Raw genomic sequence first — 19,895 nt, forward strand, 5'->3', positions numbered from 1 at the left:
TATATATATATATATATATATATATATATATATATATATATATATATATATATATATATATATATATATATATATATATATATATATATATATATATATATAAAGTTCAAATTCGAAACAAAGTGTTTGATTTCACAAGAATTTCACTAGAGACACCTATGGTGAGATGAAAGAAGCTTTTTCATTGAGTAGAAACTCTTTAATTTGTATGGATTATAATCACATACTAGAGAAACCCCAAAATACATTTTTAATGAATTTTAGTTTATAATTTGACCTGTTCATTTATTTACTTTTTGAGTGTGTCCAAATACTTGTTCACAAATCTGGATTATCTCCAATTAGCAGCTATTTTTTTACATTTTTTCAACATATTCCTTCTGTGTACTTTTTCATATGTTATGATCTCATAAAATGATGTAAAAATAATTCCCAATGAAAATATTGGTGATTTTTTCACTCTTGTTTATTCAATACTACCCTGGACTGGTACCTGAAGCGGAGGGCTGATCACCTTGCCTTAATGCAGTTAACGATCAAGTTAACGCTGCGTCGCTACGTGCAGTGCCTCATGCACCATTGGGTGCGGATAAGGGTTAAAAGAAGAAAATAAATTAGACATAATCGAGATTTGTATTTGGAATTTAAAATTTTTCATACTTAAAATATGTTTTTATTTTATTACTAGAGTACCTTTCGAGGATAGACTGCCCTCCGAGGGCAATAAACAACTTTTTGCGCACATATTCTCGGATATTATCATCATTATAATTTGTTTTCGACATAATCTGAGCTATTCTGTCGATACCGTCAGAAGCCAGTTGAATCGACACCCTATGAATGCGCGTCGAAACGTTATTTTAGAGGTCCCTGGATCGGTATCCGGCAAAGTCTACATTAATGATTTTTTAAAAATATTTTTCATATTATTTTTCAAGATCTCAATATTGCTGACGAAGAATATGGAAGTCTGGGCATTTTTAGGCAGGGATTACGACCGTCAGAGGCCGTATTCACCGATTCTACCTACGATTGACAACCACACTACTCAAAAATTTTAAACTAAACTAACTAACTAACTAACTAACCATCACGCCGCTTCCCCGCCGGGGTAGGCAGAGAGAATAGAGCGCCACACCACTCTGTCCTTGCAAACATTCTTCGCCTCTTCCACGTTCATGCATCTCCTCATACATACCCGCCGATGGTTCCGACTCCTAACCTGACCACTTTTAAGTATTTGGCATACCTGATCGTGCCATGTTTTTCTCGGTCTTTTTTTTTTAACTTCTATATATATATTGATCAAGCTCGTAACTGAGTAAGCGCGAGTTCACAATAGTCATCTGTGGCGGGACAGTCGTAAGCCTCGTAAATGCCCAGACTTATTTCTTATTTTTTATATTATATTATTTTCCATATTTTTTTTCATCTATGTTAAGATGTAAAAAAAATATGTAAAAATAACTTCTGATTGGACATGATTTTGAAACATGTGTTATTTGTGAACAAGTATTTGGACACACTCAAAAATTTATGTAACGTAGGTACAAACTATCTCAACACACCTTCCTTGGTTTGATGGATAACGCTTATCTCAGCCTTGCACCCTTTCCTTATGTCACCATGAGAACATCTACCAAAACCATAAACTATAAATCTACTGTAAACCATGTGGTTTTGCCGCACATTAGTCTGAGAGAACGCACTCTGCATTCAGCCCCAAACTATCCCGACACACCTTCCTTGGTTTGCTGGATAGTGCTCATCTCAGCCTTGCACCCTTTCCTTATATCACCATTGGAACATCTACCATACATGGTCTTGCCGCACTGAGAAATGGCATCCCGACTGCATCCGGTCTACTCTCATCCTTCCCAAACCATCCCAACCCGCCTTCCTTAGTTTGCTGGATAGTGGTCATCTCAGCCTTGCACCCTTTCCTTATATCACCATTGGAACATCTACCATACATGGTCTTGCCGCACTGAGAGATGGCATCCAGTCTACTCTCATCCTTCCCAAACCATCCCAAGCCGCCTTCCTTAGTTTGCTGGATAGTGCTCATCTCAGCCTTGCACCCTTTCCTTATACCACCATTGGAACATTTATTATATTATACAAAGTTTTACCACACATTCGTCTGACAGAACGCTCTCCATCACACGTCTCTCGAACGGTAACTTGGGTGGTGTGTGGCTTTTTTAAGACTTGAGAATAAATAAATTAAAAAATTGATAAAAAACACGATATTTCTCAAAATATGTAGGTATGAAAAGATCAACCGCTCGTACCAAATTCAAAGTTTGGGTCGAGTACCGCCCACAGAACACAATGCTTGTTTCAAGGGAAAAATAGTCGTTTTTTAATACATATTATTAATACGTAGTCCAGTGGAAAAAGATGTTAATTAAATTTTAAATAATTAATTCAAAAATTATTTAAAAAAACTATGATACTTATATATAATAACTCCTTTTAACAACGTCATAATCAAAAAACTTGATTTTTCAGGAGATCGTTTTTAAAGTTTAAGAATATAATAAAAAGTATTAAAAATAATTATCAAGCCACTTATCGAACTTTTTACTGTGCAACAGATCTTTTAAGGTAAAACTTGGATGTTTTTTCTCCATTTGAAAAATATTTAGTATATTTAAAAACATAATTAAACAATACCTTTTCTTCAAAATGCAAAAACATCACTTTCTGCCCTGTAGCGGGTAAATATTAAGTTGAAAATATGCCGCTTTTGCTGGGATATAGTACGTTTTCTGGTCATTCCAAAAACATGACTGAAAATTGTCGATTGTTGATATATGACGTTGTTGAACGGAGTGAGCGATATATTATGTGGAATGAACGGGAAAGTATAAAAGTGAAGCATGGAGTTTAAAGTTTGGTACTATGTAACTGTTCCACATGAATTTTATTCGACCAGCAACCGGGTTTCGTCGTAACTGACATCACAAGTCTTATTTATTTATTATAATTTGTATACATTTATTAAAATCACAATTTTTACATTTATAGAATTTTTGGCAGAGACCCACCAAGCCACCTTGTGTGTCTTGTCAGTGGAGATCTTTTGTTAATACATCTTTTATTGTTTTTAACGATTTTAACCTAATATAGACACAAAAAAGAGAAAAAAAGAAAATAAACTATTTTACAATTTTCATAGAATTAACTCTTGATATAAGAAAGGAATGTAAGGCTGAACGAGGAATGATTGAAAAGATTAGGAAGAGCTCTTTGCGGTGGTATGGACATGTGGAGCGAATGGATAGCGAGAGAATAACTAAGAAAATATATGTGGCGAATGTGAGAGGGAAAACAGAACGTGGACGACCGAAAAAGACTTGGTACGATCAGATCAATCAGAACCTAAAATCTGGCGGTGTCAAAAGTCTGCGTAATCTGAGGGCATGTATGACTAGATGTATGGATGTGAAGGAGGCGAGGAGTGTATGTCAGTACAGAAGAGTGTGGCGTTCCATCCTCTCTGCCTACCCCTGCGGGGAAACGGCGTGATGGTAGTAGTAGTAGTAGTAGTAGTAACTCTTGATCATTTACCCATTCCTTCATTTTGCCTTTGTTCCATATTATATGTCGGTATTATGTCGGTTACGACGAAACTCGGTTGCAAAATAGTGCTGTTAATTCGAAACATAGTGCTTGAATTCACTAGAATTTTACTAGAGACATCTATAGTGAGATGAAAGAACTTTTTTATTGGATAATAAATACTGTACATTGAAAAGCTTGAATACATCATTAAAAGTACTATTTTTTTTTAATACTTAAGGTAAAATGGCGTTAGCAGCCCCCGTTTCATGTATACTCACGTATGTACGTATGATGCTATGTATCCATACCTAGTCAGAACCTAAACGAAGCTTTTCGAGGCACGCCCCTTACCAAAAAGTCCCCAGGCGAAATAACGTAAAAAATATTAACACAACATGACGTACAGTCATATTGGAGAACATCAGCGCTTGTCTCGTGGCATAGGAATGTGGATAGAACGCCTGAAAAATGAATCAATTCATAGCTATCAAAGAAATGTCAGATTTGTGTGGCGTTCTATTAAATCTGTCTACACCTACGGGAAGCGGCGTGATGGTCAATTAGTTATTTTTGAAATTTCAATAATTGATTCATAAGCCAATTTTTCTATCAATTTTTAATATATGTTTTATTTGCTATATACCACTATTTCTTAAAATAAATCGTGACACATGTTTCGATGGATCATTTTCAACCACTGTATAATGTTTGAAAATGATATGATATGCGTCGAAACACGTGTCACAATAGATTTTTAAAAAATTGTGTTATTGATCAATTAATATTTAAAAAAAAAAGCATATTATTTAACTTTTGCGATGATAATAGCATTGATAACTTTATGATTTGGTAATATAACACTCTCCTTATCATTCATCGTTCATTTTCTGTAATACCACTTAAATTTGAGTGGTATTACATGAGGTGAACAATGAATGATACTGAAAGTGTAAATATTTTACTATAATTTTTCTTTCTTACTTTTTTGTAGAATTGAAGTTTATATATATATATATATATATATATATATATATATATATATATATATATATATATATATATATATATATATATATATATATATATATATATATATAAATATATATATTTTTTAATATATATATATATATTGAAAACTTAGTAGGTATGTTCAAATATTTCAATTTTTATTTCAATCAATATTTGAAAACAATCAAGCCAAGAGTCGGAATAATGGACGAATATGTGTGAAGAGACGCACGAATGTAGAAGAGGCTTAACTTGTTTACAAATATCTACAGAAATGGCGTTCTATTCTCTCTGCCTACCCCATACGATGATTATTTACCCAATTATCCTTCGTCTCAAATCCATACACCCTTAAAATCTTTTTTTTTTTTAAAAAAAGAGAGAAATATTTGTGTTTTTATTATTAACATAAATATTTCAATTTCATACTATTTCTGTGAGTCTAAGCGGCTCATTATTAGAAATAGGTATCAAATTGTGGTAGAGTGGGTTCGAACCAATAAACTCTAACTCGAGAGTCCGCGATACTAACCACGGGACCACAACCCGACACAATTTCTTGATATATCATCCGTAGGGTGAAAAATCGATATACGATCAATTGTCACGTGTGACCTTCCGTCGCGGCGCGCTATTCACTGCGCTACGGAGCGGCCAAGTGGGCTATAATCTGTAATAACATCTCCGTAACAGCTAATACATCACACGATAATTATAACTTCTATTTAATAAGCAGTTCGAGGCATTCCGGCAACTCGTATATGACCGATATGTAGCTTAATGATATGTTATTATTATATCGGAGAGAATTCTTATATATATTATTAAAAAACAGTTTATTTTCATGCATACGAATTGATGTCTCGCTACTGTTTATTGTGAATCACGTCCAGGCTGCCGTTACACTCGCATTACGGATCGTTCGATATTCGGACACGAATAAGCGAATTGTGCGTATATCGAAATTTTACCGTATTATAACTGTATACATATTTTTTTATTGAAATAATAGCATACATGTAGATGGCCTGTGTGATAGGACGTAGAAAGTCTGGGTATTTACAGGGCTTACGACCCGACATAGGCTGGTTTAAGTGACCATTTTACTTAGTGCAGTATTTAAAATTCTATCCATTATTGAATACCATGAAATGTCGTCAGCGCTTTAAATACCCAACATATTCTTCATCATCTATGTGAATATGAAGATCATTTCGATTGAACGGATTCAATGACGGTCATAAGCCCTGTAAATGCCCAGCAATACATATTCTTCTTCACCTTTATTGAAAAATTGTAACATACTAAAATATATATGTACTTACATAAAATAGTTAGCACGTTTATCTACCGTGCCGGAAGTCCCTAATTCGATTCCCAAGGGGTGAAAATAAATATTAGTGATTTTACACTCTAATATTTATTTAATATTCCCCCGGACTGGTCCCTGAAGCGCAGGATTGATCATTTTGCCTTCATGTAAGCGACGATCAAGATAACACTGCTTCTATACGATGCAGTGCCCTATGCACCATTGGCTGCGGATAAGGGTTGGATGATGATGAGAAAAAAATAAATTTTACATAGAATAAAATAACTACATACTTATGTATTTTTTTCCACGTGAATTTTATTTGTCCGGTAGACATATAAATTACTTAATTTTTTGTAAAAAAATAAATAAGTAAAAATGACTATATAAATCTTTATGTATATATATGTATATATATATATATATATATATATATATATATATATATATATATATATATATATATATATATATATATATATATATATATATATATGTATATATATATATATATATATATATATATATATGTATATATATATATATGTATATATATATATGTATATATATATATATATATATATATATATATATATATATATATATATATATATATATATATGTATATATATATATATATATTTATATATATATATATATATATATATATATATATATATATATATATATATATATATATGTATATATATATATATATATATTTATATATATATATATATATATAAATATATATATATATTATTTATATATATATATATATATGTATATATATATATATATATATATATATATATATATATATATATATATATATATATATATATATATATATTTATTGAATATACACATTGAAAATTTGAAAATATCCAACCCATGTATGAATGTTTTTCTAAAACCTTGTAACTCTGATTTCAGAGAAATGCGGCCTCACAGACGAAGGGTCGCTCAGGGTCAACGGCAAGGGCAAGAAGATGAGGAAGCCGCGCACCATCTACAGCTCGCTGCAGCTGCAGCAGCTCAACCGCCGCTTCCAGCGCACGCAATACCTGGCGCTGCCGGAGCGGGCCGAGCTGGCCGCCAGCCTGGGCCTCACGCAGACGCAGGTGAGCTTCCTGACAAACGTCATCATTTAGAAGTAACGAGGGCTAACTAGTTAGTTATGGACTCCACATAGTTATGTGGAGTCCACAAACTGTAGCCAGAACCTTGCATCTTGAGCTGGCTGAGAGCCTAGGGCTAAAGCAGAATCAAATATGCAAAGAAAGCCAATAATTCTTGCAATTCAATCATATGTAGAGCGTGTGGAGTCCACACTGTCTCCATGGTCTTGCATCTTGAGCTGGTCGCGAGCCTAGATCTAACATAGACACAAATTGTAAAGAAAACCAACATCCCTAACATTCCAACCGTATGTGGAGCGTGTGGAGGCCACACTGTCACCAAGCTCTTCCAACCTAACCTAACCTAACCACGACGCAGTACCTTACACAAATATAACACCCTTACGATCTACTTGTACTTTTTATCAAACGTCATCATTTAGAAGTAACGAGAGCTAAAAGAACATGTGGAGTCCACAAATTTCTTAAAAAGAAATAATTCATGGATGCTGCAGTTATCTTTCTGCAGCATCCATGAATTATTTGATCTTCCTCTAGATTCTCTTCCTTTAGAGAAAGATTGCCTGGTTCACAATATGTTCAGGTTCTCTGCGTCCTATGTCCGTTTTAAAACTAGACAAAACCCTATTTGTGAATGTGATGAGACGTCATCATAAGATTTATTTATTGTAACTGCAGACAGTTGGTAGAATTCCATATTGAATTGTTGGGTAATATATTCTAAATAAAACAAGGTTTGTTGGATTAAATTCTACATTTATTTATGTGTAAGTATGTTTGTCCGCCTCCGTAGTGTAATGGTCAGCACGCTCAGCTACCGTTCTGGAGGTCCCGGGTTCGATTCCCAGGGGGGTCAAATAAATATTAGTGATTTTTTCACTGTAATATTTATTCAATATTACCCTGGACTGGTACCTGAAGCGGAGGGCTGATCACCTTTCCTTCATGTGTATACGATCAAGATAACATTGCGTTTATATGACGCAGTGCCCTATGCACCATTGGGGTGCGGATAAGGGATTTATTATTATTATTATTATAAGTATGTTAATATGTAACGCGTTTCGTCTTCTTAGGACATTATTAAACACTCCCTTAGGAGTCCACTTCTTAGGACATTATCAAACACAGTGTTTGATAATGTCCCAAGAAGAGGAAACGCGTCACGTATTAACATATACATAAATAAATGTTGAATCCAATCCAACAAATCTTGTTTTGTGGATATATTAGCAACAAATCATAAGATGTCCCTCATTTAGTGTGGGCATGTCCAATTTTTTAAAAAGCAAGATTGAAATTGGAATCAAAATATACGAGAGAAGGTTGATGCAGTTGACGCAAATTGATGAGGCAATAGAATATAAAGATCTATGGGATTTATATTATTTTTTGACATCTCATCAAAGATGAAGAAGAATATGGAAGTCTGGGCATTTACGGGGCTTACGACCGTCATAGGCTGGTTTAAGTGATCGCTTTACACACGTGTAACATTCACCAATTCTACCCATTATTGACAACCACAGTACTCAAATTCTTGGAAGTTCTATATATATGAACCAATTTAGAAACCTTGTTCATGAATCACTAGAACTTCACTAGAGACATCTATTGGTGAGATGTAAAGAAGCTTTTTATTAAGCAGAAACTCTTATATTAGAAACGCCAGAAAATACCATTTTCATTTTTATTATTAAGTTTATAATTTGACCAGATAATTTATTTACAACATTTTGAGTGTGTCCAAATACTTGTTCACAAAATCTATGGGATTTAATAATAATATTATGTTTCTAGCAAAATGAGCATAGCAAACTATCCATTGCCTTAGAAATATTTCCTAGCATAGTAATAATAAGAATAAAACCCTTATCCGCACCCCAATGGTGCATAGGGCACTGCGTCATGTAAACGCAGTGTTATCTTGATCGTTTACACATGAAGGAAAGGTGATCAGCCCTCCGCTTCAGGTACCAGTGCAGCGTAATATTGAATAAATATTACAGTGAAAAAATCACTTATATTTATTTTGCCCCCCCTGGGAATCGAACCCGGGACCTCCAGAACGGTAGCCGAGCGTGCTGACCATTACACTACGGAGGCGGACAAAAATGGGATGTATGGTGTCTTATTTAGAAAATAGGACAAGGCAAATAAATGACAAATCTAGGCGCTTCCCTGATTGGATTAGGGCAAAGGAGACGATTTAGGAAACAAAGGCGTTTTTAGATTTTTTTATCTAAAGAAATCTCCCTCCTTATTTTTAACTACTGGTTCGAAGATCATTTCATGCCATCGTCCCCGCAACGGCAAAGACACTAACTAACTAACTAACTAACTTACCATCACGTCGCTTCTCCGCAGGGGTAGACAGAGAGAATAGAACGCCACACCACTCTGTCTTTGCAAACATTCTTCGCCTCTTCCACGTTCATGCATCTCCTCATACGTACCCGCCGATTGTTATGACTCCTAACCTTACCACTTTCAAGTATTTGGCATACCTGATCGTGCCATGTTTTTCTCGGTCTTCCTCTGCTTCTTTTTCCAACTACATTCGCCTGATTAAATTTGTTTAACCGTTGTTTCCTCACTCATACGTTCCACATGTCCAAACCATCTCAACACACCTTTCTTAATTTTATCGATAATGCTTATCTCAGCTTTGCATTCCTTCCTTTTTTCACTATTCGCACATCTATCATACATCGTTTTGTCGCACATTCTTCTGAGAGATCGCATTTCGACTGCGTAACCTTTCTAACACACCTTTCTTAATAGATTTTTATTATCCACTGACACTTCGTGATGGAATTGCATTTTTAATTTATTATTAGATTAAAACCAATATTTTTAGCTTTTCCACTTTTTTATTTGACCAGCGACCGGGTTTCGTCGTTACCGACATCATCAGACTGGTGAGAGGCTTTACAAATTTGTATGTTATATATAAAAGAAGGCAGGAGTTGATAACCATGATTTGATATAATTTTATGAGAAATTAATTTAATTTTAGTGAATTTAAGTATTGTATGATATAATATATTGTATGAAAAAAAAATGATATATTGTATGAAAAAAAAAAAAAAAAAAAAAAAATATTTAAAATATCATACAATACTTAAATTCACTAAAATTAAATTAATTTCTCATAAAATTATATCAAATCATGGTTATCAACTCCTGCCTTCTTTTATATATAACATACAAATTTGTAAAGCCTCTCACCAGTCTGATGATGTCGGTAACGACGAAACCCGGTCGCTGGTCAAATAAAAAAGTGGAAAAGCTAAAAATATTGGTTTTAATCTAATAATAAAATAAAACACCTTTCTTAACTTTAACGGCAAAGACACGCGAGCCAATAAGCTCACTCTATACGCAGCGCACGAGGAATTCGCAAAGCAAACATATCCATACTGGACAATTTGTAAAAATATGCTCCCACGATATTTCGTACAAATACGGATTCGGTGGCCGTTTCATATATCAAAATAATTACATTTAAACATAGGTGTATTCCAAAGCCATCCATCACCCGTTCCAGATCGTGCTGCCCGCCAATTAAGGCGAGAGGTGTTGAAATCTAGCCGTCTCGCTCGCGCTCATGTATAACCCTGTGCAGAAGGCATGCTGCCTCTATCCGCCTCTATCTGCCTCAATCGGTACATCGCGCGCGCGGCGCGGCACGGCATTAGAATAAAAACAGCATTAATTTTTACGACATTCGATTTCTGATATTTTTTTACGCTGTTTAGAATTTTCGCATTTTTATTATTATTATTATATTATTTTAAAACAGTAGTAAACGTTTCGAAATTGGTTGTATGAGTTTCTATTTTAATCCGGTTGAAAATCCGTGCAATGTTAGTCGGCGGGTATGCAGGGGTGATGCTTGAATGTGAAAGAGGCGAAGATTGATTTTTAAGACATAGGTGTTGCGTTCTATTTGCTCTGCCTGCCCCTGCGGGGAAATGGCATGATGGTTAATTACAAAAACTGATACTACCTCAAGGGTAGGCGGGAGAGAATAGAATGCCAAGCTGATCTGTCTTTAAAAACAATCTTTGGCGCGTCTTTTACATTCATGCATCTCCTCATCCATACCCACCGATTATTCCGACTCCTGGCCTGACCACGCTCTACTATTTAAAACACTTGATCATACCAAATTTTTCTCTGTTTTCATCGGCTCCCATCACCAGGACATATATATTTGTTTTATCGCCTCATATATTTGTTTTATCGTTTTTTCCTCAATCATTCGTTCCACATGCCCAAACCATCTCTACACACCTTCCTTAATTTTTTCTAAAATGATAATAATCCAGGATTCGGATCTCACATACTAATAAAAGAGTTTCTGCTCTATAAAAAGCTTCTTTTCATCTTACCAATAGATGTCTCTAGTGAAGTTCTCATGATTCAAGAATAATGTTTCAAAATTGGTTCATATATATAGAACTTCCAAGAATTTCAGTAGTGCGGTTGTCAATAATGGGTAGAATTGGTGAATGTTAGACATGTGTAAAGTGATAACTTAAACCAGCCTATGACGGTCGTCAGCCCCGTAAATGCCCAGACTTCCATATTCTTCTTCATCTTTGATGAGATGTCAAAAAAATATTTCATAATGTTCCCACCATTATCTGTCCTTTCGACGCCTTTATCAATCTTTCATCCTTAGACTACTAAATCTAATAAAATCGGTTGGACATTTTTGATGAACGCCATCTGTTTGGAGCACGCATAGAAAAGTCATTAATGATTTCCTTTCTGGTACGCAGTATCATTAATCAGAACGGCGTACAGAATGTCTTGTGTGAAGTGCCGCTGGCTACATGTGCCTCGCTGTCCGACCGTTCGCTACTCACTTCGAGACACAAAAACGCCGATGAGTCAAAGCAGATAGTCAAAGAGGTAACAGAAAAAAATACAGCACAACCTGCCGGCGCGATCTACGAGGAAAACACTCAGATCCGTAATGTGGAAGAGGAGATATGGCCACTTGAATTCGTAATGTTTTGGGCGGTCCTAGCCCGACGCCCTGAGGTACTCCACGGAATCGGACGGACCGGGCCGTATTAAAATTGATAAGCGATTTCGTATCTTGTATATTAAAAATTAAAAATACCCCCATATCTTAGAGTTTAGATCGCGGTGGCTACGTGTAGCATCATCGCCATCGTCACACTACACGCTAACCCTTCATCGGACGAGGATAAAAAATAGTGTTTTTAACATAATATTCAAAGTTATTTAACTGTTTCGGCATTCACTTTGTGGTAAGACATGGTCAAATTATAAATAAAACACTTCTTTTAACCACTTGAGTGTTAAATATATGTATATATATATATATATATATATATATATATATATATATATATATATATATATATATATATATATATATATATATATATATATATATATATATATATATATATATATATATATATATATATATATATATACATGTATATATATATATATATATATATATATATATATATATATATATATATATAAATACATATATATATACATATATATATATATATATATATATATATATATATATATATATATATATATATATATATATATATATATATATATATATATATATATATATATATATATATATATATATATATCTAAAGAATGTAAGGCTGAGATAAGCATTATCGATAAAATTAAGAAAGGTGTGTTGAGATGGTTTGGACATGTGGAGCGTATGAGTGAAGAAAGAACGGTTAAACAAATTTATGAGGCGAATGTAGTTGGAAAAAGAAGCAGAGGACGACCGAGGAAAACTTGGGACAATCAGGTTTGTCAAATACTTGAAAGCGGCCGGGTCAGGAGTCGTAATAATCGTCGGGTATATATGAGGAGATGCATGAATGTGGAAGAGGCAAAGAATGTTTGCAAAGACCGAGTGGTTTGGCGTTCGATTCTCTCTGCCTACCCCTGCGGCAAAGCGGCGTGATGGTTAGTTAGTTAGTTAGTTAGTTAGTTATATATATATATATATATATATATATATATATATATATATATATATATATATATATATATATATATATATATATATATATATATATATATATATATATATATAAACTGATGGATAATTGACAGATACCCACCAAGCCACCTTGTGTGTCTTGTCGGTGGAGTTTTTTTTTACACACATTTTTTATTGTTTTTATCCAATTTAACCTAATATACACAAAAAAAATAGAGAGAAAATTGAGAGTATAAACTATTTTACAATTTTCATAGAATTAACTCTTGATCATTTACACATTCCTTAATTTCAATATACCTAAAGATAATGCATGGTTATTTTTTATTATTATTTTTTATTTGGGTTAAAAACAGCAACATATGTAAAACAAAACAGTTAAAAGATATACATTAAACAAGCCAATTATAGTTAACCACAGAAACATAAAGATTAGTACAAAATATTAAGTGTAGATCTAGCAAATGAATGAATATGTGTGTGTGTTATTGATTTTAGTAGGGACATACCAGTGGCGTGCCTAGGGTTTACCAGTAAGGAAAGCCCTTATTTTTCACTTTAGTGAATACATGACGTACCTATAATTTCTTCACTTATTACCATTCCCAGTACAGTAAGCCTCCAAAAATTATTATAAAGATGAACATCGTATTGTAATCTCCGCTTTTCTCGGCTAGATTATTCGAATACAACGAAAAAGCGCACGATAATTTAAAAACGACCATGCACTAATTACGTATTTTTAATCATTTGATGCAGATTTGGTAATTTTTATTCGGAGTTGTTAGGCAAGCCAGGCTTATGGGCTTCTATGGAAGTACCGCCACTGGGACATACATACAATGCAGAGAAGCATAGTTTTTAAAGATCCTGAGAGGACAATATGCTTACCATTCGACTTTTCAACACAGATTTTCCGCAGGTAAAAATGTCAACTTGGCTTAAATATGAGTTGTACTCACTAGCCATTGGAAACATAGGTGAACTCCGCGCCTAATTAGTTGGAAGGACAGGTACAGTGAATAAAGATTGTGACGTGTGACGGGTACGGTAGCCGGGTACAATATACGTTATTTCCGAATATGTGCGTTGACATGCGTAGTTTTGGAGATGTACAGATCTGTTACGTAAAAAATACCATCAAGGAAACTCGCCTGTCAAATACATATCCCATTCATAAGTGTAATAATCGAATTTGTTATACGAAGCCAGGAACGAATTGTCGGCATGGGTTTTTGTTCAAAACAGGTGCAAAACAATGTGGCCTCGCCACTAATGGAGTCCCGCTGGGAGCCGAACCCGGAATCCCGCGTCGAAAACTCTAATTTAACTACTGTGCTACATATTGATGGTGTGAATAGTAGAGGTTAAGACGGCACAAAAGAAAACAACGAAGTCTTGTATGATTCTATTGAGAGAGGCATAATAGGAAATTGGAATAATGTAATAAGAGATATTGAAGATTTAATGAGATTTTTTTGTGTGTCTTCATCAAGGTGATATGATATACAATATAGATATATATATAGACAAGCCTACACTATATATATATAAACTAACTAACCATCACGCCGCTTCTCCGCAAGTGGAGGGAGAGAGAATAGAGCGCCACATCACTCTGTCCTTGCAAACATTCTTCGCCTCTTCCACGTTCATCCATCTCCTCATACATAACCGCCGATTGTTACGACTCCTAACCTGACCACTTTCAAGTATATGGCATACCTGATCGTATATATATATATATATATATATATATATATATATATATATATATATATATATATATATATATATATATATAAATATATATATATATAAATATATATATATATATATATATATATATATATATATATATATATATATATATATATATATTTCATTAGTATATATATAAAAATATATACTTATAAAACGTCGTATATCGAAAATCGTCAATTTTCATTATGTTTCCGGAATGTCCAGAAAATGTACTATATCCCAGCAAAAGCGGCATATTTTTAACTTAATATTTACCCGCTACAGGGCAGAAAGTGTTGTTTTTGCATTTTGAAGAAAAGGTATTGTTTAATTATTTTTTTTAATATACTAAATATATTTCAAATGTAGAAAAATCATTCAAGTTTTACCTAAAAAGATACAGTTGCACAGTAAAAAGTTCAATAAGTGACTTGATATTTATTTTTAATACACTTCGTTATATTTTAAATCATTAAAAACGATCTCCTGAAAATCAAGTTTTTTGAGTTATCACATTGTTGAAAGGAGTGAGCAATATGAATGGATTAAGAAATGCCATAGGGTGGTTAAGTGATCACTTTACACATTTGGAATATTCACCATTCTCTTGGTGTAGAAATTTTATCGATAATGGTTTTCTTAGACTTCCTATCATCACCATTTGAACACTTATACCTACATCTTCAAGAAGTTGAAGAGTACCCTGGAATGGTCAGACTTTTAAAAGAATGATAGATGGTTTGTCTCGAGTCGAGACATATTTGTTTATTTAACACTGCAACGATAAATTGTTTTATATTATAGATCTACGATCGATAAATTCTAACGATAATGGTAACAGCACAAGGTAGACTATCAAAGAAAACCTGCCTGAATCGGGTCAGTTCTAATTTCTCTCAAATTATTCGTCGAGTTTGCTTTGGAATTAATGCTTTGTGTCGAATCCATTTCAAGGCATTTTTGTTTTACGATCATTTTTGTATTAATTTTTTTATTTGTTTTTATGTCCGCTTTAAGACAGCTTGCAAAACAAATTACGGCTAAGATAATTACACGTTCGCGAGGCTACCGAAATATCTTGCGTCGACTCCCAGCGCCTCTCAATTTAGTTTTGAAAAAACATGCGTTGCTCATAAATAATTTATTTTGGCTATAATTTCAAGGTATCTAATGATGCGTCGGTTAAAATTATAGCTTCTGTATTCTCTTCCTTGCTCTCTTCAGTCTTCTCTATCCATCCGGACGTCATCATACTCGTATTGTATCTCAGCCGATAGTATTATCTATCAACTATGGGCCTCCCTGGCAAGTGCTGCCACTCTCTCCAGTCCGCGACCTTCCTACTGCTCCGGGAGTCTCCTCTACCCATCCGGACGTCCTCATACTCGTATTGTATCTCAGCCGACAGTATTATCTATCCACTATGGGCGTCCCTGGCAAGTGCTGCCACTCTCTCAAGTCCGCGACCTTCCTACTGCTCCGGGAGTCTCCTCTACCCATCCGGACGTCCTCATACTCGTATTGTATCTCAGCCGACAGTATTATCTATCCACTATGGGCGTCCCTGGCAAGTGCTGCCACTCTCTCCAGTCCGCGACCTTCCTACTGCTCCGGGAGTCTCCTCTACCCATCCGGACGTCCTCATACTCGTATTGTATCTCAGCCGACAGTATTATCTATCCACTATGGGCCTCCCTGGCAAGTGCTGCCACTCTCTCCAGTCCGCGACCTTCCTACTGCTCCGGGAGTCTCCTCTACCCATCCGGACGTCCTCATACTCGTATTGTATCTCAGCCGACAGTATTATCTATCCACTATGGGCGTCCCTGGCAAGTGCTGCCACTCTCTCAAGTCCGCGACCTTCCTACTGCTCCGGGAGTCTCCTCTACCCATCCGGACGTCCTCATACTCGTATTGTATCTCAGCCGACAGTATTATCTATCCACTATGGGCGTCCCTGGCAAGTGCTGCCACTCTCTCAAGTCCGCGACCTTCCTACTGCTCCGGGAGTCTCCTCTACCCATCCGGACGTCCTCATACTCGTATTGTATCTCAGCCGACAGTATTATCTATCCACTATGGGCGTCCCTGGCAAGTGCTGCCACTCTCTCAAGTCCGCGACCTTCCTACTGCTCCGGGAGTCTCCTCTACCCATCCGGACGTCCTCATACTCGTATTGTATCTCAGCCGACAGTATTATCTATCCACTATGGGCGTCCCTGGCAAGTGCTGCCACTCTCTCAAGTCCGCGACCTTCCTACTGCTCCGGGAGTCTCCTCTACCCATCCGGACGTCCTCATACTCGTATTGTATCTCAGCCGACAGTATTATCTATCCACTATGGGCGTCCCTGGCAAGTGCTGCCACTCTCTCAAGTCCGCGACCTTCCTACTGCTCCGGGAGTCTCCTCTACCCATCCGGACGTCCTCATACTCGTATTGTATCTCAGCCGACAGTATTATCTATCCACTATGGGCGTCCCTGGCAAGTGCTGCCACTCTCTCAAGTCCGCGACCTTCCTACTGCTCCGGGAGTCTCCTCTACCCATCCGGACGTCCTCATACTCGTATTGTATCTCAGCCGACAGTATTATCTATCCACTATGGGCGTCCCTGGCAAGTGCTGCCACTCTCTCCAGTCCGCGACCTTCCTACTGCTCCGGGAGTCTCCTCTACCCATCCGGACGTCCTCATACTCGTATTGTATCTCAGCCGACAGTATTATCTATCCACTATGGGCCTCCCTGGCAAGTGCTGCCACTCTCTCCAGTCCGCGACCTTCCTACTGCTCCGGGAGTCTCCTCTACCCATCCGGACGTCCTCATACTCGTATTGTATCTCAGCCGACAGTATTATCTATCCACTATGGGCCTCCCTGGCAAGTGCTGCCACTCTCTCCAGTCCGCGACCTTCCTACTGCTCCGGGAGTCTCCTCTACCCATCCGGACGTCCTCATACTCGTATTGTATCTCAGCCGACAGTATTATCTATCCACTATGGGCCTCCCTGGCAAGTGCTGCCACTCTCTCCAGTCCGCGACCTTCCTACTGCTCCGGGAGTCTCCTCTACCCATCCGGACGTCCTCATACTCGTATTGTATCTCAGCCGACAGTATTATCTATCCACTATGGGCCTCCCTGGCAAGTGCTGCCACTCTCTCCAGTCCGCGACCTTCCTACTGCTCCGGGAGTCTCCTCTACCCATCCGGACGTCCTCATACTCGTATTGTATCTCAGCCGACAGTATTATCTATCCACTATGGGCCTCCCTGGCAAGTGCTGCCACTCTCTCCAGTCCGCGACCTTCCTACTGCTCCGGGAGTCTCCTCTACCCATCCGGACGTCCTCATACTCGTATTGTATCTCAGCCGACAGTATTATCTATCCACTATGGGCCTCCCATTCACCTGCTAACCTTCCTACCACTCTTGAGGCATCTTCCAACATATTCTAATAATTTTAAATATACTTTATTATAATTTTTATTACGCGAGTAATGGAGGCCAGACTAAAAGAAGCACTTGGATCAAATTTATGGGGCAGCCTGTCATGAATAATGCATGTGGACTGTTTTGAATATAGTGGTAATGCGATTGGTCGAGACAGTAGCGGTCTTCGGTTCGAAACCCCCTCGGGCAGTGAATATTCATAATGAATTCCCAGGCCTGGTTCTCTCTGGCTTGTACTCCGACCGTATCAAAAGTAGCTAACCCACACAGCAAATAATTTTAACGTACATAAAATGGAGATCGTTCAATAAACCTGTAACTATACCATGGACAATAAAATAGAAGGAGTTTTTTCTCATATTATTTTTCATCTCACCAATAGATGTCTCTAGTGAGCAAACAAGTATTTGGACACACTCAAAATGTTGCACTTTTTGTCCGCCTCCGTAGTGTAATGGTCAGCACGCTCGGCTACCGTTCTGGAGGTCCCGGGTTCGATTCCCAAGGGGGGTAAAATAAATATAAGTGATTTTTTCTCTGTAATATTTATTCAATATTACCCTGGACTGGTACCTGAAGCGGAGGGCTGATCACCCTTCCTTCATGTGTAAACGATCAAGATAACACTGCGTTTATATGACACAGTGCCCTATGCACCATTGGGGTGCGGATAAGGGTTTATTCTATTCTTCAAAATGTTGCAAATAAATTATCTGGTCAAATTATAAGCTTAAATAATAAAAATGAAAATGGTATTTTCTGGCGTTTCTCATGTGTGTGATTATAATCCAGGATTCGGACCTCACATACTAATATAAGAGTTTCTGCTTAATAAAAAGCTTCTTTACATCTCACCAATAGATGTCTCTAGTGAAGTTCTAGTGATACAAGAAAAATGTTACTCAATTGGTCCATATATATAGAACTTCCAATAATTTGAGTAGTGTGGTTCTAAATAATGGGTAGAATTGGTGAACGTTACACGCGTGTCAAGTGATCACTTAACCAAGCCTATGACATGTCATAAGCCCTGTAAAAACCCAGACTTCCATATTCTTCTTCATCTTTATTAAGATGTAAAAATATTTAAATGATAATGGCCATCTAACTAACAAATTAACCACCACGCTGCTTCCCCGCAGGGGTAGGCAGAGAGAATAGAGCGCCACACCAACCTGTCTTTGCACACAATCTTCGCCTCTTCCACATTCATGCATCTTCTCATACATACACTCAATTTTTTTCTTTTTTTCTTATAATAAAATTATGTTGTAAGCAAAATAAGCATGGCACACTATCCACTGCCTTAGAAATATTTCCTAGCATACTAATAATAATAATAAAACCCTTATTTGCACCCCAATGGTGCATAGGGCACTGCGTCACATAAACGCTGTGTTATCTTGATCGTTTACACATGAAGGAAAGGTGATCAGCCCTCCGCTTCAGGTACCAGTCCAGGGTAATATTGAATAAATATTACAGTGAAAAAATCACTCATATTTCTTTTTACCCCCCCTGGGAATCGAACCCGGGTCCTCCAGAACGGTAGCCGAGCGTGATGACCATTACACTACGGAGGCGAGCATAGTACTAATATTTTTTATGTATTTTTATGTAATACATTATATGACGTCAC

The 19,895-nt window shown here is 36.4% G+C and overlaps 1 protein-coding gene across 2 annotated transcripts in view; it reads left to right on the top strand.

Annotated features, from left to right (window-relative positions):
• The window catches only part of LOC148306600 (uncharacterized), a 127,356-nt gene that overhangs the window by 45,385 nt on the left and 62,076 nt on the right, over positions 1-19,895 (top strand). The window contains exon 3 of one of the 2 annotated variants that reach the window (XM_088264713.1): positions 6,827-7,014. In XM_088264713.1, the coding sequence (XP_088120839.1) occupies positions 6,827-7,014 (188 nt within the window). The remainder of the gene's footprint in view (positions 1-6,826; positions 7,015-19,895) is intronic. The other variant, XM_088264714.1, reaches the window with a different exon arrangement.

Source organism: Brachycentrus maculatus, unplaced genomic scaffold, assembly GCF_059751285.1.
Source record: "Brachycentrus maculatus isolate JH-2025_06_01 unplaced genomic scaffold, ASM5975128v1 h1tg000236l, whole genome shotgun sequence".
NCBI classification, from domain to species: Eukaryota; Metazoa; Arthropoda; class Insecta; order Trichoptera; family Brachycentridae; genus Brachycentrus; species Brachycentrus maculatus.